An 18,966-nucleotide genomic window follows, 5' to 3' on the forward strand; every position below is an offset into this window, starting at 1 on the left:
CACATGTATGCGCCAGATCGGAATCGATGACATCACATAAACGGCTAAGCGGAGGTCTTCGATCGGAATAACAAAAAGGTCTGCATGTAAACCTGGTTTATGGCGCCGGCATGGACCTGCTCCTCCACATGCTGACATATCAAACTATAAAGAAAAACATGGATGGGAGGCCTCCGGAGTCTGTCACTGCAGAACATCAACATGATTTTAAGGCTGCCTTTCCAACTTCAACACACGCCGCGTCAATCATCCTCTCAACCTTGGCCCAAATCTCCACAGGCTTGTTCTTGACTAACCCTGACTGCTTCAGATCATCGCGGCGAGAGAGAGTCAGGCGGTGGACTTTTTAATATTCCAAAAACCTGGGGGAGGAAGGTATGACTTACCTCCAGAAGGTTGTGCTTTGTCTCATCTTTAGTGGAAACGCACTGGTGCTTCTCCTGGTCCCAGTAGCATTTCCATATTGTGCTCAGGCAGCTAACGCAGCTGATGGACACAAGCACAGAGGAAAGGGTCAGGGTCAAGCGTGTATGCGCAATGACCAAAATTCAAGTCCCTCTTTCAATCCTCTCATTTGTTGCACAAAATGAGCTTTCAAACTGATTGTCAAGACCAGAAAAAAAAGAAAGAGAAGGGGAAAGTGAAGATTAGTCACAGCGTTCATTCCGCAAGTTACAACGCACTCGAGCAGAAGGTCAGTGTGGAAAAAAAAAACAAAGCACTTCTCTATCTAAAATAAAAGTGAACTATGAAACAACTAAAAGTGACTTTTATTTTATAGGAGAGTGTGTACTACATCACTTTTCTAATGAAGTTTATGCCTCATCTTTCTGACGTATCACCCACCGTCACGTGAGGTGACAAATTATTGGCGCACACAAGACGAGCTGGGGTAGCCGACGTCGAATGTCGCTTTCCTAAAAGTCACATTCCTTAACCGTCAAGTTGAGTTGAATAGAACACGTAATCTCATTCTCACTACAGTTGCCATCTGAGGGAAAGAGGGAGGCAGATATTTATTTTTCCAGTGGGCCACGTACTTGCCGATTATTTAACTGAAAGTACTGTAAACATGCTCAGCTTTTTCCTGACGTGTAAAGCTTTTCTGTCATCACCTCAAATGTAAGAAAACTGCTATTTTGTATTTGATTGTGTTTCTGACAAGTGTGTGTCTGACTCCCTGCTGTGGCGCGCGTGTGTGTGTGTGTGTGTGTGTTTCATGGGACATAGTGTGTGTTTTGCCTCCAGGAAGAGACAGATGTCCCACACCAGGAATGATAGCGCCTCCGGTAATAGCGACACTCTCGCAAGGTTTTAAATTGGAAGGACTGAAGTGTGTGTGTGTGCGCGCGCCAGTGCGCATGTTAGGGGTGGACTGACAACACATAATCGAAAAATGTCAACGTGTGAGTGAGTGAGTGTGTGTGTGTGTGTGTGTGTGTGCGCGCGCGCGTGTGGAGTGATTAGAAGCAGACAGCCTCCTCAAGGCTCTTATCAGCTGCAGCTTTTCTGTTTTCAAGGACTCCCTCTGTGTCCGACCGTAACACGTACACTACAGCACACGCATACACACATACAGTACGCACCACATACACAAAAGTATTTGACCAAGTGATCACCGCACCTACAGGAAGTGAAAATATGGAGAGGGTCCATTTGCGGCTATGAGAGCTTCCACTCTTTTGGGAAGACTTTGGACAAGACGTTGGATAGTTTTCATTTGTGAGCTCACTGGTCATGATCTCAACGCTCAGCACAAAGATGTTTGGTGGATGGCAGCATATGTTGACGTTGCTTGGATGGCAGCATATGTTTCTTCAAAAGGAAAGGTCTGGATAGTTTAGTCTAGCTAGTGTACATCCATAAGCTCATCAACATAAAGATTTTCGTAGAAATGATCTTTTTGCCTAACACTGAAGGATAATACCCTTATGATGCTAAGCCCCCCCACCCCCACCCCACCCCAGTCCAAATGACCCCGCACAAGCACACACTGCACACACTAAATACACAAGCGGGCCAGCACTCTCAGGCCCTCTCAGTGGACACAGCGGTTAAACACACATCCTCAATCACGTCTCTGTCAGGGAGAAGTTTGCTCGGGAGAAAAGATCAGTTTCGCGGGGACAAAGAGCAGCCGAGGCGAGGGAGCGCACGGACGCGGCCAGACGAGAAAGGGGGAAACAATAAAGAGGTGCCAAAACCCGAAACGCGGACGCAGAAGCAAAACAGGGAAGGTGTTTGTTTAAGGGAGAGAGTGAGAAGGTAGTGAGCGTGCATGTGCATTTCTGTGTGTGTGTGTGTGTGTGTGTGTGTGTGTGCTGCTGAGAGCTATAACGAGAGTGGGAGGGTAGGTTAGGTGATTGTCCTACTCGGGTGGTTGGTGGAATGCTGGGCTCTGGTTACAATTAAGTCCACTTTGAACAGATGAGAGAGAACTATCTGAACACACACACAAAACATGTCAACACATTTACGCACAGCGAGAGACACACACCTGCTATTTAATGATTGCTGTAAGACCTGTGACGGTGGAAATGTTCAAACATTTCCCGTTAACGTCTTTTTACGACTACATCTGTCCAGTTTATCCTCAAGTGTACAACCCCAATTACAATGAAGTTGGGACGTTGTGTTAAACAAAAAGAAAAACAGAATACAATGATTTGCAAATCATGTTCAACCTATATTTCATTGAATACACTACAAAGACAAGATATTTAATGTTCAAACTGATAAACTTGATTGTTTGTATCAAATAATCATTAGCTTTTAATTTTATGGCTGCAGCACGTTCCAAAAAAAGCTGGGACAGGTTCATGTTTACCACTGGGTTACATCACCTTTTCTTTTAACAACATTCAATAAACGTTTGCGAACTGAGGACACTAATTGTTGAAGCTTTGTCGGTGGAATTCTTTCCCATTCTTGCTTGATGTACAGCTTCAGCTGTTCAACAGTCCTGGGTCTCCGTTGTCGCGTTTTACGCTTCATAATGCGGCATACATTTTCAATTGGAGACAAGTCTGCACTGCAGTCTAGTACCTGCACTCTTTTACTACTAAGCCACGCTGTTGTAACACGTGCAGAATGTGGTTTGGCATTGTCTTGCTGAAATAAGCAGGGGCGTCCATGAGCAAGACGTTGCTTGGATGGCAGCATATGTTTCTCCAAAATCTGTATGTACCTTTCAGGATTAATGGTGCCTTCACATGGTGTGTAAGTTAACCATGCCATTGGTACTAACACAGTCCCATACCATCACAGATGCTGGCTTTTCAACTTTGCGTCTGGATGGTTCTTTTCCTCTCTGGCCCGGAGGACACGACGTCCACAATTTCCAAAAACAATTTGAATTGTGGACTCGTCGGATCACAGAACACCTTTCCACTTTGCATCAGTCCATCTTATATGAGCTCGGGCCCAGAGAAGCCGGCGGCGTTTCTGGGTGTTGTTGATAAATGGCTTTTGCTTTGCATAGTTGAGTTTCAAGTTGCACTTACGGATGTAGCGCCGAACTGTATTTACTCACATTGGTTTTTCTGAAGTGTTCCTGAGCCCATGTCGTGATATCCTTTAGACATTGATGTCGGTTTTTGATGCAGTGTCGCCTGAGGGATCGAAGGTCACGGGCATTCAATGTTGGTTTTCGGCCTCGCCGTTTACATGCAGTGATTTCTCCAGATTCTCTGAACCTTTTGATGATATTATGGACCGTAGATGAATAAATCCCAAAATTCCTTGCAATTGTACGTTGAGGAACATTGTCCTTGAACTGTTCGACTATTTTCTCACGCACTTGTTCACAAAGAGGTGAACCTCGGCCCATCTTTGCTTGTGAATGGCTGAGCAATTCAGGGAAGCTCCTTTTATACCCTATCATGGCACCCACCTGTTCCCAATTACCTGTCCACCTGTGGGATGTTCCAAACAGGTGTTTGATGAGCATTCCTCAACTTTTTTGCCACCTGTCCCAGCTTTTTTGGAACGTGTTGCAGCCATCAAATTCTAAGTTAACGATTATTTGCTAAAAACAACAACAAGTTTATCAGTTTGAAGACTAAATATAGGTTGAACATGATTTGCAAATCATTGTATTCTGTTTTTATTTATGTTTAACACGTCCCTACTTCATTGGAATTGGGGTTGTGCCCAAGTGACCATCGCAACCATGACGCACGCACATAATGACCGATTCGAGTAAACACACACACAAAGTTTGCACTGCACGCTTTATTAGTCAGAGAATAACGTTTTCCAGATAACAGCGAGCTAATACAGTTTCATTTCTTTTCTTAGTCTTTGCGGAAAGTTTTTTATTTTTTTTTATTTTTACAGTCCGCCAAGTCCTTTGTGCCTTGGCGGACTGTAAAAATTTTGTGGTTAAGTCGGCTGAAAAGTTCCTTTTGTTTTGCTTGGCACTGATCTTGCTGTCTCTTTGTGGCTGTTTCTATTGTGACTTGCGTTATATTGAATTGTAAACATGATATCAGTAAATAAGGCATGAGAAGTACATGAGAGAAGTCTCAACTATGAGAAGGTGATTGTTGGCCATTTCATGAAATCACAAAGCCAGGATTTGCATTGCAATAATAGAAATGCTCAAAGAGTGACACTTCGCGTGTAGCAGATTTGCATGAACATTATTTGCATTAATGTCCGTACAGATCTGGAATTCAAATCAAGGACATTTAATAAAGTGATGGCTACATAAAGTGAGTGCACATTCAGGCTTCATTGACGAGAAGTGGGTCACAAGAATCTCTTTAGGGATTATTAAAAAAAGAAAAAAACAGCTTGAAGTGATTAAAAGCCGATAGAATAGAGCAGGTTGGAAGTTTGCAAGCCAACGCTCATCCTGTGAGAGTGGCACTTGGCTCATTATCACCTTCGCTGCAAACCGGCGTCTAATTTCACACTGGCGGGCCTCGCCGTGCACGCAAATTGGGTGAAGGCTCACACACATCCACCTGCGACCGCTGTCTTGACACCTTCACACCGTCTTCACAAAGCAAAGAAAAGCCACGCGCCCAAGCGGTTTTGATCCGACAGCCTCAGCCGAAGACACACGCGGCGCGATGCCCCCACGAGCCTCGAATCTGCCCATCAGATAACGTGGATCCTCCGACCTGGTCTGACATGCGGGCGGAAGCCAGCTGGATTGCCTCCAGATATGAGAAAACCCTCTTTGTGAGCAAAGGTTCTTCGCAAAAACAAACATCAGCGTGAGCGGCCAGACATACATATCCAATTTCCTTTGGCTTAGCGTTACAGCATATTAATCGCGCGTTTGATCCTGCGACGGGAAACCTTGAGCAAGCCAAATAGAAAAGATTAGACTGTTTACCCAATGAGGCCCAAATAGTAAAAGCACGGGCGGGTGCTGGGGGCAAAGTGGGGAGGACTTTAAGCACAGCACAGCACAGCACAGAAGCTTTCCTGTTGTGTCTTGCAGCTCCGGGATGACATTTACATGAGGCTGGAACGCGACAGCCTCCAGTAAGAGATGACAGTAATCAAAGTTTATTGGTATTCAAGATCCATTTAGGAGATTTTATTTTTGCAAATCAAGTAGCCTGCCGGATGCATAATCTTTACATGTAAAGTTCAGCGCAACGAGAGTGTCGAGCTTCTGCGACAGGGGAGGACGTAGTTGTGGGATAAATTTGATGCAAAGGTTCAGAAGTAGGAGGGAAATAACAAATATTTTGAATTGCAGTGTAGCGACACTAAGCGCTCTGTACTTCCCGTGTATTAGCAGAGGGGGTCCGCTGCTGTCGCATAATCTGCAACAGTCACAAATACGCTCCTAAATGTGGATAGTCCCTCCCCATGCAGGCTTGTAATCGCAGTATTTTGACCACGCTACACCCGAAAGCTGGCTCAGTGCCTCTTTCCGTCATGCGCTTACTGCCTAAAATTGGTTGGTTCTAGCTCAAGTATGTGCACATCAGACAGAAGCAATAAACTGTATGAATAAATAGTACTGTACTGCACCGTCATGGACTGTAGTCCATTTAAATGTCTTCTTGTTAAAAAAAAAAAAAAAAAAAAAAAAAAAATGCACATAGTACGGTATATGACAGAGGATTTGATGGAGAAGCTCAGCTCGTCTTTTTTTTTTTTTTTTGCATGTCAACTCACCGTTTCATTAAAATTATACTAACACAGTAGGAAAACAATCTGAATCTTATCTCAGAAGACTGAAGGACAAAATGAAAGAAAATGAAAATACCGAATTTGAAGGGCGCTTCATGAGTTTTATACCAAAAGCAAGAAGCCCCTTTGTTAATATCACACGCAAATGAAGAACGCACGTGTTTCCTGTCCAAAGTATCCCACGTCACATAGCAGTGACGGCTGGAGAAAAAAAACAAAAAAACAACACTACATACAGGTATGGTGTATATACATCATATAGTGGTGTGGGATCAGAGTTGACAATAGAGGTGTGACTTACGAGGTTTTGGGGTTTATTGCTCCAGTCCTCCCACAGTCAAAGATGATGAAGCTTCCAGACACCACAGATGTGCCGTTCACTTTTATCGCCACCGAGACGGTCAGATGATCTGCCAAAATAGAAATGCAACACATTTCACACACATAAAACATTCTCCTGCTACGTCGACTCGAAATGACGATGCAATACTAAACCGTATGTACAAAGTCAATCTTAATAATCAATAAATCATCTTACGGTAACAGCCGTTCTTATGGGACTGAAAGAACCTTCGCTTAAAATATGAAGAGCTTTTGCAAAAACAGAACAAAAGCCAACTATTTCTTTGGAAATGGGCAAACTAAGGAAGGATCACACAGAAGGACACAAAATCCATTAGCAGATAAAGGGTTAAAGGGGATATTGCGCGTTATCTAAATCCACAATCTCACATGTGTGTAAGCGTATTGAGGACAGTAATGACCCCAGGCAGGTACTGTTGGCACACAGACAGACAAACAGACACGTGTCTCACCTGTGCCGGGGAGGATCGGCTGGTAGTTTTCGCGAGAGAGGAGCGGACACGTCTGGATCTGAGCGGGGCCGCGGCCCAGGTGCAAGGTGGCGGCCGTCGACAGACCCGGCCCGTACTCGCACTCCACCCGGAAGCCCACCAGATCGGGAACGATCCCGTTTATCAAAATCCCCACGTCCTGACGCAGAAACGCATATGAGAAAGGAAAGGCGCTCGCTCGCGTTACTGAAAGTCGGTCCAGGAGTTTACCAGAACCGTACGAACAATTAGGAAAACAGATGGCAAGGTGCCATATTTCCATCTAAATTCCTCCATGTGATGCAGTATGACAGACATGTAATAAGAAACATAACACGTCGCTGGTGTGACTCCGTTTCAGCAAAGTGATTCCAATGTGGGAAAAATGGAGCCACTGAGAGGAAGTGGGAGACAAAATATTCCAGGGCTCGACAAATCTGAATAGAATTGGTCACAAACATGTGCTAACGTGTCTTAAAAAGCTCCCCTATTGTTCAGTGGCATTGATCATTTCCTGGTGAAGGCTCTGACTTCCTGCCTGCTGCTTCCTGTTTGGGGAGACAACCTTGAGCTGGACTTCCTGTGGCTCCACTGAGATTTGTGCGTGTCGGACAGCCGCTGGAATGCTACCGCCCGATCCGAGTGACCCCACATAACGGGCTAATCCGCGAGTAATGAAGCAATTAATGACATGTCATCTTTCAGCCTTGTCAAATTATGGGCTGTAATTAAGGGTCGCATGTATTCTACCAGTGCAAATGCTCAGCGAGCTAATTGTCACACTGTTATTAGGCTCCAGGTGTTAGGCGGCAATTCCGGTGAAAACTAACAAGGCTCGCTTCATTGTCGAGCCTGGTGGCATTCAAATCAGACTCGGGCGTCATCCTTTCTATTTTTTCTCAGCTCCCAATTCCAACAACACATCGCTGGAGCGTATCGTGATGGATTTAGCCGAGAAGTTGTCAAATAAAATCAGCTTGCCCGCCCCTTAATTCAGCTTTATTTTCAGTATGCATTTGCATTTCATCTTGCCTCGACTCATTATGTGCTTCGATTCATTTCGGATTTGTCGCATAGGAACATTTGCAGAGCACTAACATTCATTTAGTGGCATTGCGCAAGATAAAGCGCATACAGGGCAAGACAGACTAGGAGCCTGATTTATTAAGATTCCAAATATCAGGCGCTAATTTGCATGCTCGCTCACTCGCTCTCCTGGCAACAGGAGTGAAAGCGGTATCTTTAAGAGGATTTTTGCACTTTTCATGGGAAATTTGGGAGAGAACGGCGACCGCAGAATGAAATTTCAAGTGAAGGAATTGGAAGCGTTAGCGGAAGACAAACAAACATTACGGTGTTACAGAAAAATACATCGATCACTGGTGAGTTTGAGGAAGACAAGGAACCGTATAAAAGTCATGTTTTGTTTGATTTAACCCGTCACGGGTGCGTGCGAATAGAATCCATCCTGTGTAAAATTGTGTTCATAATGTAGAAACAGCGCAGCTACGAAACGGCTCTGGGAGAGGCCAGCTCCAGACAATTGCCACAACGGGCTGAAATGACCCAGACGCAAGGAAATACAGAGTTGAAAGGCGTTTTGTCAGAGGTGATTTGCCATGACTCCTGACTGTGACTGGCTCCGAGTCAGCCCTGAACATTCGCAAGCTCCATAATCGCATTACTAAATAGATGACATGTCATGACAATGTTTGTTTCTGGCATTTCAAAAATGCGTACACGGAAAACTTCTACCCCCTCCGTCTCTAATTTGCCTGCTCTAAACTGGTTTGCAAATGCCTTTTAAATTCAAAATCAGCCGTCAGCCGTTTTTGTTTGCCCAGATGGAGGATTTGGGCCAAGCGATGTCGTTGATCTTTGTGAACTGCGGGCCTGTCGAGCCCTTTTGAGACTCTTTTGTGATTAAGGGCTATAGAAAACAACTTGACTTGATTTGACATTGGAATTTGTCTCAGGTTTGCTAAATCACATGTAAAATTATTCCATTTGCATCTTCTCCTCCTAGAACGCGCACAGTACAATGTGCGGCAGTTCCTTGCAATCAAGTTTCCCCCAGTTTTTGCATGTGCAAACTTTTAGTAAATCAGGCCCGAGATGTCTTAAAAAAAAAAACATAACGACTTAAGATTCCAATGTCTGTTATTTATTCTTCAGTATTTTTTCAATTTGAGGTTTTTGATAAAGTCTTAGTTTTCAAGTGCGTTCCATGTCTAATATGTGTGTGTGTGTGTGTGTGTGTGTGTGTCGCAGGGGACAATTGGCCTTGTGTAACGTGTTATATAAGGCAAAGCACAGGTGTTAGCGTTAACAAGTGTGCCAAGGTTATACCCGAACTCGATCGTTGGGCCACAGCAACCAAATGGAATTCAGCCATCATTCATTTGATTACTCACACGTGTGCTTTTCTGTCTTTGATATTCACGCGTCATTCGCTCAAAGCTTCAGAACATATTTACCGAGATGCCAGTTCCGTATTTGACTTAAGTATAACATTGATGTCAGACCTCATACAAGTGCGCCAAATTGATTCTAAACTCAACTCTTATGAGCGTTTCAAACATTCCGATGTTACAACAATGGCGCACAAATGAGCTCCGAGGCAGCGGTGACAGGCGACCACGCTGTAGCTAAACTGTTGGAAATACAGCATTTGGAAGCAATATGCAAGCCCTTGGCAAAAAAAAAATTATACCTTTATAAATGGCACATCTCAGCCACTAATTACACAATTGCTCTGCGAAGTGAATGCGATGGATTATAAAACATTTGAATGCTCAGTACTCACTCGACGCTTTTGCTGATGCTGCAATTGATTGTACGCGTAGCAAACTGTGTATCTATATATTTCTTTTACGGCGCAAATGAACTGAGCGGTGTCCGATATGAACTGACCTTAACGTTTGCGATTATTAATACACACGATGAGCAAACGGGGCAAGGTGTCAGATTCTGATTTAATCTTAAATAGCTTGTTCCCATTGCAATCATAACTTGATGGGCAACAATAGTCATACAGTCTCTCTACATGGATCTATTTGTGGAAACGGACAAGGGCGCCGGAGCCAATGTCTACCTTGATGTCTGCAGAGATGCTGATCTCTGGGGGTGTTAGAGTCATGGAAGGACACTGCTGTGGGCCTTCACCCATGGCGATCCAGGAGCGTGCCAACAGCCCCTGGGCACACTCCTTCTGGATGGTGCACCTGGACAAACAGGCAGAGTGATCAGGTGATCTCCGTTCACATTCAAATTGGGGGGAAATGGAATATCTCGGCTAACGTACACCCATGAAGAATTTTCCACTCTTAAAAGATTTTATTTCTCTGCTACATACCCCAAACATAAAGATACAAAAATCGGGCATTTAACAGTTTGAGTCATCGTGTGTGTGTGTGAGTGTGATGTGCTCCAATCATCTCAACACCCAACACCACACACATAAAGATTCTCTTCAGCCGCCAGTCGCCAAGTCTCGCGTGATTACACGTCAACTCGCAAAAATGAAGAAGAAGAAACGCGTCCGGATTCGCGCCGATGTTTGCCGCGTGTTTCAGAAGGTTGCCGCGGCGGTTCGCCCTGTAAAATGGCGACGCGCTGGAAAATATTTCTTGCCGCCCGGGGAAGCCACTATTCTATATAAAACGACATCAGTTAAGACATTTTTGATTAATCATGATAATCACTAGCATGCTGATCCTAATCGCGATTGCTAACGGTTTAGCATCTAGCGATTTCTGATTGTCTGATTTCTAACTTACACCATACACTGAGTACCGACATATGCAGTTTAAGGATTGCGGTCGGTCGCTCATAAATGAGAATAAAAAGATTCGATAGTCACAGCCCTAATTAAAGGACACATCACCACATGCAGCTTCAGCTCGGGTCACGCTGTTGTGTAACTTGTTTAATCAGCGCACCCTATCTCGCGCGTTAATCATCATCATTGCATGTCAGCAGTTGCTAACTGAGATGGAATCAGCTATCACACCAATTCCCGACTGCTGCCTTCCGAATGTGTTACAGCGCTCGTGTTATACTCATAGCTCACCTGTCACTTTGACTCCGGGTCACATGCATCGCTATGGTAACCCATCCCAGGGGCACTGCCATCACACAGACTGCTTGCCAGTATTGAATCTGGGGAAAACTAGTCATTCTTCAAGCTTATGGATAAACAGCACTCGCTGTTTATCCGTATCTACAGTATGTATGCGATGTGCACACATGCTGAGCATGCGTGTGCGCGTGTGCATGTGTGTGTGTGTGTGTGTGTGTGTGTGAGCATTAATGAATCTCTTGGAAAGAGAAGACGTGGCATTCATCAAGCGAGAAGCGCCAACACTTTGACTTGTGCCTCGCTAATGAACTTCAGTGGCTGCTGGCACCGAACTCAGTTCATCTGCAGACTGCCGGACAAAGTGACCTCAGATGGAGGAGACCAAAGAGGCCCCCATTTAGCTGCATCCCAATACACCACCCACCCCGACCGCCCCCACCCCCTCCAGCAACCACCACCTCTTTCACATTTTTTTTCTAAAGTGTGTGCCTGCGTATGTGTCTGAGGAAAATGAATGTCAAGATGCTGGTCCCGTTGGATCCTAGGGGCTGAGAACGGCCATGAGGTCAGTCGCTGCTGCTAAAAATAGCACTAAGTGGCTCTCAAAGCCATAAAAAAAAAATCCCCTCAGCATGAATAATCTCATAAATTCGGAGTGCTGTTTTCGCAAATTCAACAGTCACACTAGAAGAGACAGTGTTTAACCCCGTTCAGCCGCAGTCACCTCATGACTGACTGTCATCATCACAATCCATTTGGCACGACCGCTTTTGCTTCGATTTGTCTGTTTTCAAGTTCTGTCACAGTTTGAACATATATTTCAAGAGCAAATTTTGCCGTGGCGGCTGTCAAAATCTCGGTCACAATGAGCTGCATGCTCATTTTCAGATGAATTTCCTCCAATTGAGGCCGAAGTCACAGTGACGCAAACAGCAGATTTGATCTGTTTGAAAAGATTCCGCACACGTGACCTTTAATCGTGAACGGAAACAACATGCAGAACATCAACAAATATGTGATTTCCGTTGCAGACTGGTGAACCTGCAAAGTGACTAAACATAAGGAATCGATTCAAGTATCAGTTCCGCTTCTCAAAGATGGAAAAAGCGAATAAGCACACAAGGAACAGGCAGTAAACACGCGTGCTCACCGAATCCTGAGGCGTGCATTTCAAACAGTGCCTTAAAATAAACACAGTTAGCATATGCAGCTAAAATATGACCAGGGAAAACTCATCACCTCCTGCTCGTGTGTGCGTCAGATAAGGTGGGAAGCGACTGAACAGCAGGAGAACATACTGTGTGAGCTTGTACACGACCACACACACACAAAGCCACATACTCAGATAAGGATGATCATTTGTTCATTGCAAAGACTGCCCATGACTCAGGATTTGATTCAAACAAAGATATTTAAGTGTTTTCGTGTGACGCGCGGCCATTTAAAAGGGCTCCAGCCTGAAATATGTGCTCAAGGGCCGAGCTTTATCTCCGGCAGGGGCAAGGGGCTCCCTTTCCGGACAACAATGCCACTCAGACGGGTTTCGGTGCTCGCGCGGCGCGGCGACGTGCCGGGAGACGTCAGAGCCGTGCGGAAAATCAAACAGACACCCGCTGAGACAGCGTTGGCTTCCAAGATTTGGGGGATTGCTGCTCAATGGGCGAGTGGTTCACGCATTCGCCTCCCTGTTCAGAGGTCATGGCTTTGAAATCGGGGTCTGTGTGGAGTTCGCATGTTAAACCCTGCGGCTGCGTGGGTTTTCTCCGCGTACTCCGGTTTCCTCCCACATTCCAAAAACACGCATGGTAGGGTAAATGAAAACTCTAACTTGGTCCGATCTTTTCTTTTTTCGGAAAGTTCAGCATCTAGTTTGTCTTCTTTTTAGGAAATGAAGGACGCAGGTCACAGCAACCTGAACAGTTTTAACAGTCCAAATTATTGTGCGATTAAAAACATTTTTATGTGAAGGACTGTTTAAATGGAGCTGGAAATTGAATTACAACTCAAAGTAGTAAGAAAGTAATTGAAGTCCAAATTGTGTTGTTTTACAAATGAAAGGCAAGTTCGACCTGGGATGCACCTTGAATATTTCACTGCTCTTACGGTGGCTGCAAAATCCGGAATTTGTCGAAGTCGGAACGCACCTTGGTCTATCACCAACCTAAGCTAACGCAGTACTCAAATAACAATGACAGCAATAAATATTTGCATGAAAAGCACTTCAAGGCATGAAAGTATCTCATGAAGTAGAGTAGATGCGGTGCTAACTGAGCGTTTTCTTACGCCGTCTGTTACCTCCTACCGTCGTATGGCGGTAGAGTCGTAAACCAAGGACCCCTGTAATTTTTTACTTCCTGTCCATGACCCATCCAAAATGGCTTCACGAACCACTTTTGGGTCCTGACAATCACTTGTCTAAATCACAGGTGTCAAACTAAAGGCCTGGGGGCCAGATCCGGCCTGCCGCATCATTTTAGCGGGCCATCTGAAGTACCCAAATTTCAAATTGTCTTCACTTTTAATAATGTTGAGATATTGCAAGTATTTCTTTGTGCCCAATCCTCTTTTTAAGACAAGTTGAAAAATATTTGAACGAACAATTTTTACTGGCTTCTGATTTCAAAACGAAATCATCAATCTGTTGTGTCTAATTCGCTTGTGTCAGACAGAAACCTCCCATGACCAAATTTGGTCAATTTTATATTAAAAAAATTTAAAAAACAAATTGATACTATTGGTCAGTCCCCATGTGTATGTTATTGATTATTATTATTATTTTTTTTTTTTTTTACAAAAAATATTGACCACTACAAAGTGTTGAAAATGGCTCACTATTTTTTGGCGATGCAATGTTAATGCCTCAGCAAACATGCCATTTTTTTTTTTTTTTCTTGAAAAGTGATGGTTTTGGAGATGTGAGGTTGCTCCCCGACACCAGATGCGGCCCGCGACAAAAATGAACTTAACGCCCGAGCTCTAAATTGTCCGTAGAATTAATGTGAATGGTTGTACATGTGCATGTGCCCTGCAGTTGGCTGGCGACCAGTTCGGGCTTCAGCACAGTCGAAAGCGACCCGCCAGTTGGAGAAGTGCTGCAGAGAGCGGATGGATGGATGCGGCTCACTGCTCCTCGGAGTATATAGAAAGACGGCGAGGTGACCTCTCCATCTGACAAGCGGGAGGCGGCGGCCTATGCCAGCTCGGAGGCCAGACTGACTTTGACTGTGCAAAGAGTACATCAAACGCACACCCACGACATCAGCCGCGCACTCGCAGCGGGAGAGACACACAGGCTTACACACTTTGACATTTCCTTGTCAAAAGAGCCAGTGTGCGCTCGCCCTCCCACCACCATCGGCACAATCAACGCTCCTTTGTAGACGCGGAGAGCGGAGGGCAGAGGCGCGGGGGGAGACGGGGTCTACGGGGACAGACGTGAACGACCGATTCTTGAAGCTACTGGAAAATAGGAACGCGCGAGTGAGACAGAGCAAGAAAGGAAGACAAAGAGAGAAAACAACTCAGTGAAGCGAGGAAGGGAATGGGATAAAAGGGACGACAGATAGATAGATAGATAAATAAGGAGAGGAGACAGGGAGATGACAGTCTGACCGCACGTACACGCACAGAGCTCTTCATCAGTTCCGCTCCTCCAGCTCTGAGTGTCCCGTGGCAGTGCCAGAGCCTCTAGAGTTGCTGCACAACCCGTCAGGAAAGGCACTATCTGATCGGATTCGGTTTAATCAAGCAAGCCACCTTCTCTTTCACTTCCGCGCACACACGCAATACTATCCCCGAGAGCCGGCCCTCGCAGAGCCACGCTAATCACGGCGCCCAGCTCGCTCAGCCCCAGCGAGCAGCCTCACAGCCCGCCACTCAGCAGCCAAACTGGCAAAGATCCCCCTTTGCGAACCCGATCACCCTCCAAATCCCCAAAACATTCTGCCGGGCTCGTTCGGCAGGAACGCAAGCTGTCCGTATCTGACCAGCAATCTGACTTTACATCGCGTTAAAGCTGCCTCGCGTTATCATCGTTATTGATCATTCACAGTCTTTTGCACGTCTTCTTGACACACTGCCTGATTTAAGACAAGACTACACAGGATTTGCTCAGAGAGGTCTCTTGTTAGTTCTCTCTCTTGTTTCAGTTCAGGAGCATTGGTCTCGTGGATTAGGTTTATGATTCATTTACAACAAATAATGTGCATAAACTGGTTGGGAGTTATGGGCCCAAGGCTGCCGAATTGCAAGAAGAGGCCTTGAGAGAGACCTCTCCGGCTAAATGCAAATTCGGTTAAATGTCTTAAATCAAGCGCTCTGTCAAGGAGACACGCAAAAGACCGAAATCATGTCTCCGACTCAATGTTGCATAAAGAATGTGACTGCAGAAGAGACTTGAAATCCCAGTACTTCTCTGAGCATTTTTCCCGAGGTTTTACAATATATCAAAATAGCTCCGCGTAAGCCCCGATCGCCAGTTCAGTTATCCAGTGATTCCCTCAAGAAATGATCCAATTTCATCTAATTGAGCCCAAAAATAGTATTTATTTACCTTCCAGGATGTATTTTTGTTCATCTATCTATGCTGGCGGTGTATAGTGACAGGCGGTACTCCTCCACTAGATGGCAGAAGATACAATGAACCTGTGTCTCCACCTCTTGCCAATCATAGAACAGAATAATAGCAAAGAGTGGGAAATTTTGTGGGAAAATTGAGATAGGATGATCATTATTCTTTTTTTGTGTGTGTGTGACATTTTTGTTTATTGTGGTTTTCTAATGCAAACAGATGTGCGCCGGCTGAATGAAGGTCGGGACGATTCGTCCACTTGTGGGTGCGAGGGCTCTCGTACCTATTCTCCAAAGTGCACCATCCACAGTGGGCGTCGCCCGCTCCCACGCAGTCGCCGCAGCTGGTCCACTGCTCACATTGGGCCACTTTGACCCTCAGCATCTGCTCGAGCAAAAAAGCACCAACCCTCAAAACACGGGAAAAAGGGACTTCAAATGACTGCGGTGCCTGCCACAACATCACGATCACTCGTACGAAAGCTGGAGAACAATAAAAGGAAATAATGCTCAGATGAAAAGAGTCTCTGTATCTAATGACCAAAATGTTTCGCACAGCTCTCGTTATGATGTCGTACTGTACACTTGGACACCACTGCAAACTATAACCGGACAATTCAGACCTCTGTGACAGTTTTCAGTGTGAAAATGAGGCATTACCACCATTGTCCGGGCTGAACGTTTGATACAGCAGTTGGATTGCTATCTTGCGTAATAGTCATCATTTTGCGGCAGGCTGGTGTAGGACAACAATTTTGCAGGCAAAGATAACAAATGGTCGCTAGTTTCCTCTTTTGTTGCGGGCTATTGGACTTGACCTCGCTCGCTCTTGTTTACGTATACATCAAACAACGTTTGACTGGACTCTGGAAAATAGCAACAGAGCCACAAAATGTCTCGTTCGCATTCGGAAATGTTCAAATAAGAATAGGGCAGTGCGACATCGGTCCTTAAAATAGTCTAAAAACGTCTGAAGTATGGAAGCACATTGATCTTACCACAAGATGCGTTTGCATCCAAAATTAAACATCGGCTGCTGAGCTACTTTACCCCAAAAATAATAACAATTGAAACAAAAACTTTCTGTTGATGCAAATAAGAGGAATGTAACTTGATGTGACTCGTTTATAAATATGTGGACATCAGGATTGACGAGGACAAGTTGTCTTTTGGAACCCGCAACAGAACTTTTCAACAAACTGAAACTTTTACTGGCAACCGCTTGCAGAAATAAATCTTGTATTTCCCCGAGTACTGTAGGAATCAAATTTTGGACTGTGTAGATTTACATTTACATTTACATGCTCGCCCTTCGACGTTAAAAGCACTCGATACAGTTTCTCACGCCGCTATTAGGTTTATGACTGCTGAGGGATTTATGACCTGCCAACTGTGCCAGAATGTCGGCTGGACCTCCTTGACTCTGATAAGAGAGAAATACCGTTTACTGTTCATTTCGAAGGCCTTTTGACATCATCTACCTTCCTCTTGAACAAATGTGCTTTTCTTGAAGATCTTGAATGATGCTCATAAAATCGCAAATGTTAGGAGGACTCAGGTTGGACTCAGCTGGCCCCCCGCCAATTTGAAAACCAGTTCCGAACCAACAACCAAGTACGGAACTGTGATTTTTCGGGATACCCTTCCACCCCTAGCAACGATACGTCGTGGTTTCAGCACGATTACCGGCCCCCTGGGGGCAACCATAACTACGGTGCGGTCCGTGATGAAAATATGTTTGAAACCACTGCCGCAAAGGGACAATGTTGAGCTTTGTGCGGTCACATGGTGTCTCAGTGATCATACGCAGACGCCTCGGATTCCCGTGAAAGTGAATAAAGGAGAATAAACAAACGACTGCAGCCGTTGCCTTACGTGGTGGGAGGTCATGAGATAAAGGAAGGTCCTGTCGTTGGGGTCAAAGGTCATGATGTGGTGGACAGGCTCGCTGGCCGGCAGCTTCAGCGTCCACTGACTAGCCGTCGTCATGTTGGCTGTGAGGGTCACCTGTGAAAGAGGCGTTTTGGAGGGTTACAATATGGAAGCAATACAAAAAACCTTTTCGCCATGACGTCACACGCACTGCTGGTCAACAAATCCTTACAGGTCGATGTTAAAGACGATGTTACGTGAGCTAAATTGCTTGGAAGGGAGACGCAACGCATGCCAGAATAGTTGATTAATAAGGTGATTAAAAAAGGAACTGCCAAGGCTACAGATGCTTTCATTGGGCTTCACGCCGCAAAGAAGCACCGATGATGTTTTAGTAGCACCTCAGCAGCTCCATTTTAATCAGTCTTCCACGGAGCCGGTCAGGGGGATTCAATTCGACAGCCGCCACTTCATTTAGGAAAGCAAATATTTTACTAGGAAGCCCCTCTGGGTTTTGCTCAAGCAAACAAGAAATAGTTTTCTTCTTTAAAAACCAATGTATGAATATGGGAACGAAAGCAATGCAATTAATATTCCTATTGTTGACTTGGGAATATTCCGGCGTGTGTACGCAAAATTTGCGGTGTGCGTAATCTTGTTCCAGAACACTGATTTGTGTCCACACTGGCCCTCCAGAAAATGGGCGACATCTTCTGCAGTCACGCACACGCAAATACACACATCGGCGCAGAGGAAATCAAACTGCTGAGTGAGACTTCCTGTCAAGCAGACAGTGAAAGCTCTTATTTCTGCAATTTGGAGGCTCTTCCTACAGACTGGAGACGTCCCGATGAACCGACAAACTGAACGACAAACACGGCTGTGTCACTTCCTTTCCCCCCCTCCCATTAACACCCCCCCCCCCCCCCCCCACCGCCCCCACCGCCCCACCGCCCCCTTTCGCTCTCTCCCAGCTACAAACATACAAAAACATTAGCACCCACAGAGACGCCCTGGTTAATGTAAAACCCGGGCAGATAGAAGCCTAACCTGGGATGACAGGCTTTATCTTATCTTCCAAAAGACGAGATAAAGATGTTATTTTATTTATTATTATTATTATTATTTTTTTTTTTTTTACTTGGCCAACCTGTTATGACTCGTAGGGGTAGACACCTGTGCTGCGTCTTCAGCAAACGTCTCAGGAAGTAAACAGATGCAAGGGCGACACAGTGAGGCCACACACCTGGACAAGGAAGGCGAAAACGTGCGCACGAAATAGTAATTTGAGGTCGAGAAGTCGCTGTGGCTCTGTCGTGGACGCTTGGGAAAACAAATCCAGCGCACTTTCTCGAGAAAATGTAAGGTGGAGGCTTGGGTTACATACAATGCAAAAGGGGTGCTATGATTAAATGTGATTTTACGCTGGAGATGAACTGCAGAAAAAAAACA

General features: G+C 45.2%; 1 protein-coding gene across 1 annotated transcript in view; it reads right to left on the reverse strand.

Annotated features, from left to right (window-relative positions):
• plxnd1 (plexin D1) overlaps nt 1–18,966 on the reverse strand; it is a 78,584-nt gene that overhangs the window by 51,015 nt on the left and 8,603 nt on the right. The window contains exons 3-8 of the mRNA XM_061673572.1: nt 17,518–17,649; nt 15,927–16,027; nt 10,087–10,216; nt 6,975–7,152; nt 6,461–6,569; nt 387–486 (exon numbers count right to left, since the gene is read on the reverse strand). Of these exons, the coding sequence (XP_061529556.1) occupies nt 387–486; nt 6,461–6,569; nt 6,975–7,152; nt 10,087–10,216; nt 15,927–16,027; nt 17,518–17,649 (750 nt within the window). The remainder of the gene's footprint in view (nt 1–386; nt 487–6,460; nt 6,570–6,974; nt 7,153–10,086; nt 10,217–15,926; nt 16,028–17,517; nt 17,650–18,966) is intronic.

The sequence above is a fragment of the Phycodurus eques genome, chromosome 1 (genome assembly GCF_024500275.1).
Source record: "Phycodurus eques isolate BA_2022a chromosome 1, UOR_Pequ_1.1, whole genome shotgun sequence".
Lineage (NCBI taxonomy): Eukaryota > Metazoa > Chordata > Actinopteri > Syngnathiformes > Syngnathidae > Phycodurus > Phycodurus eques.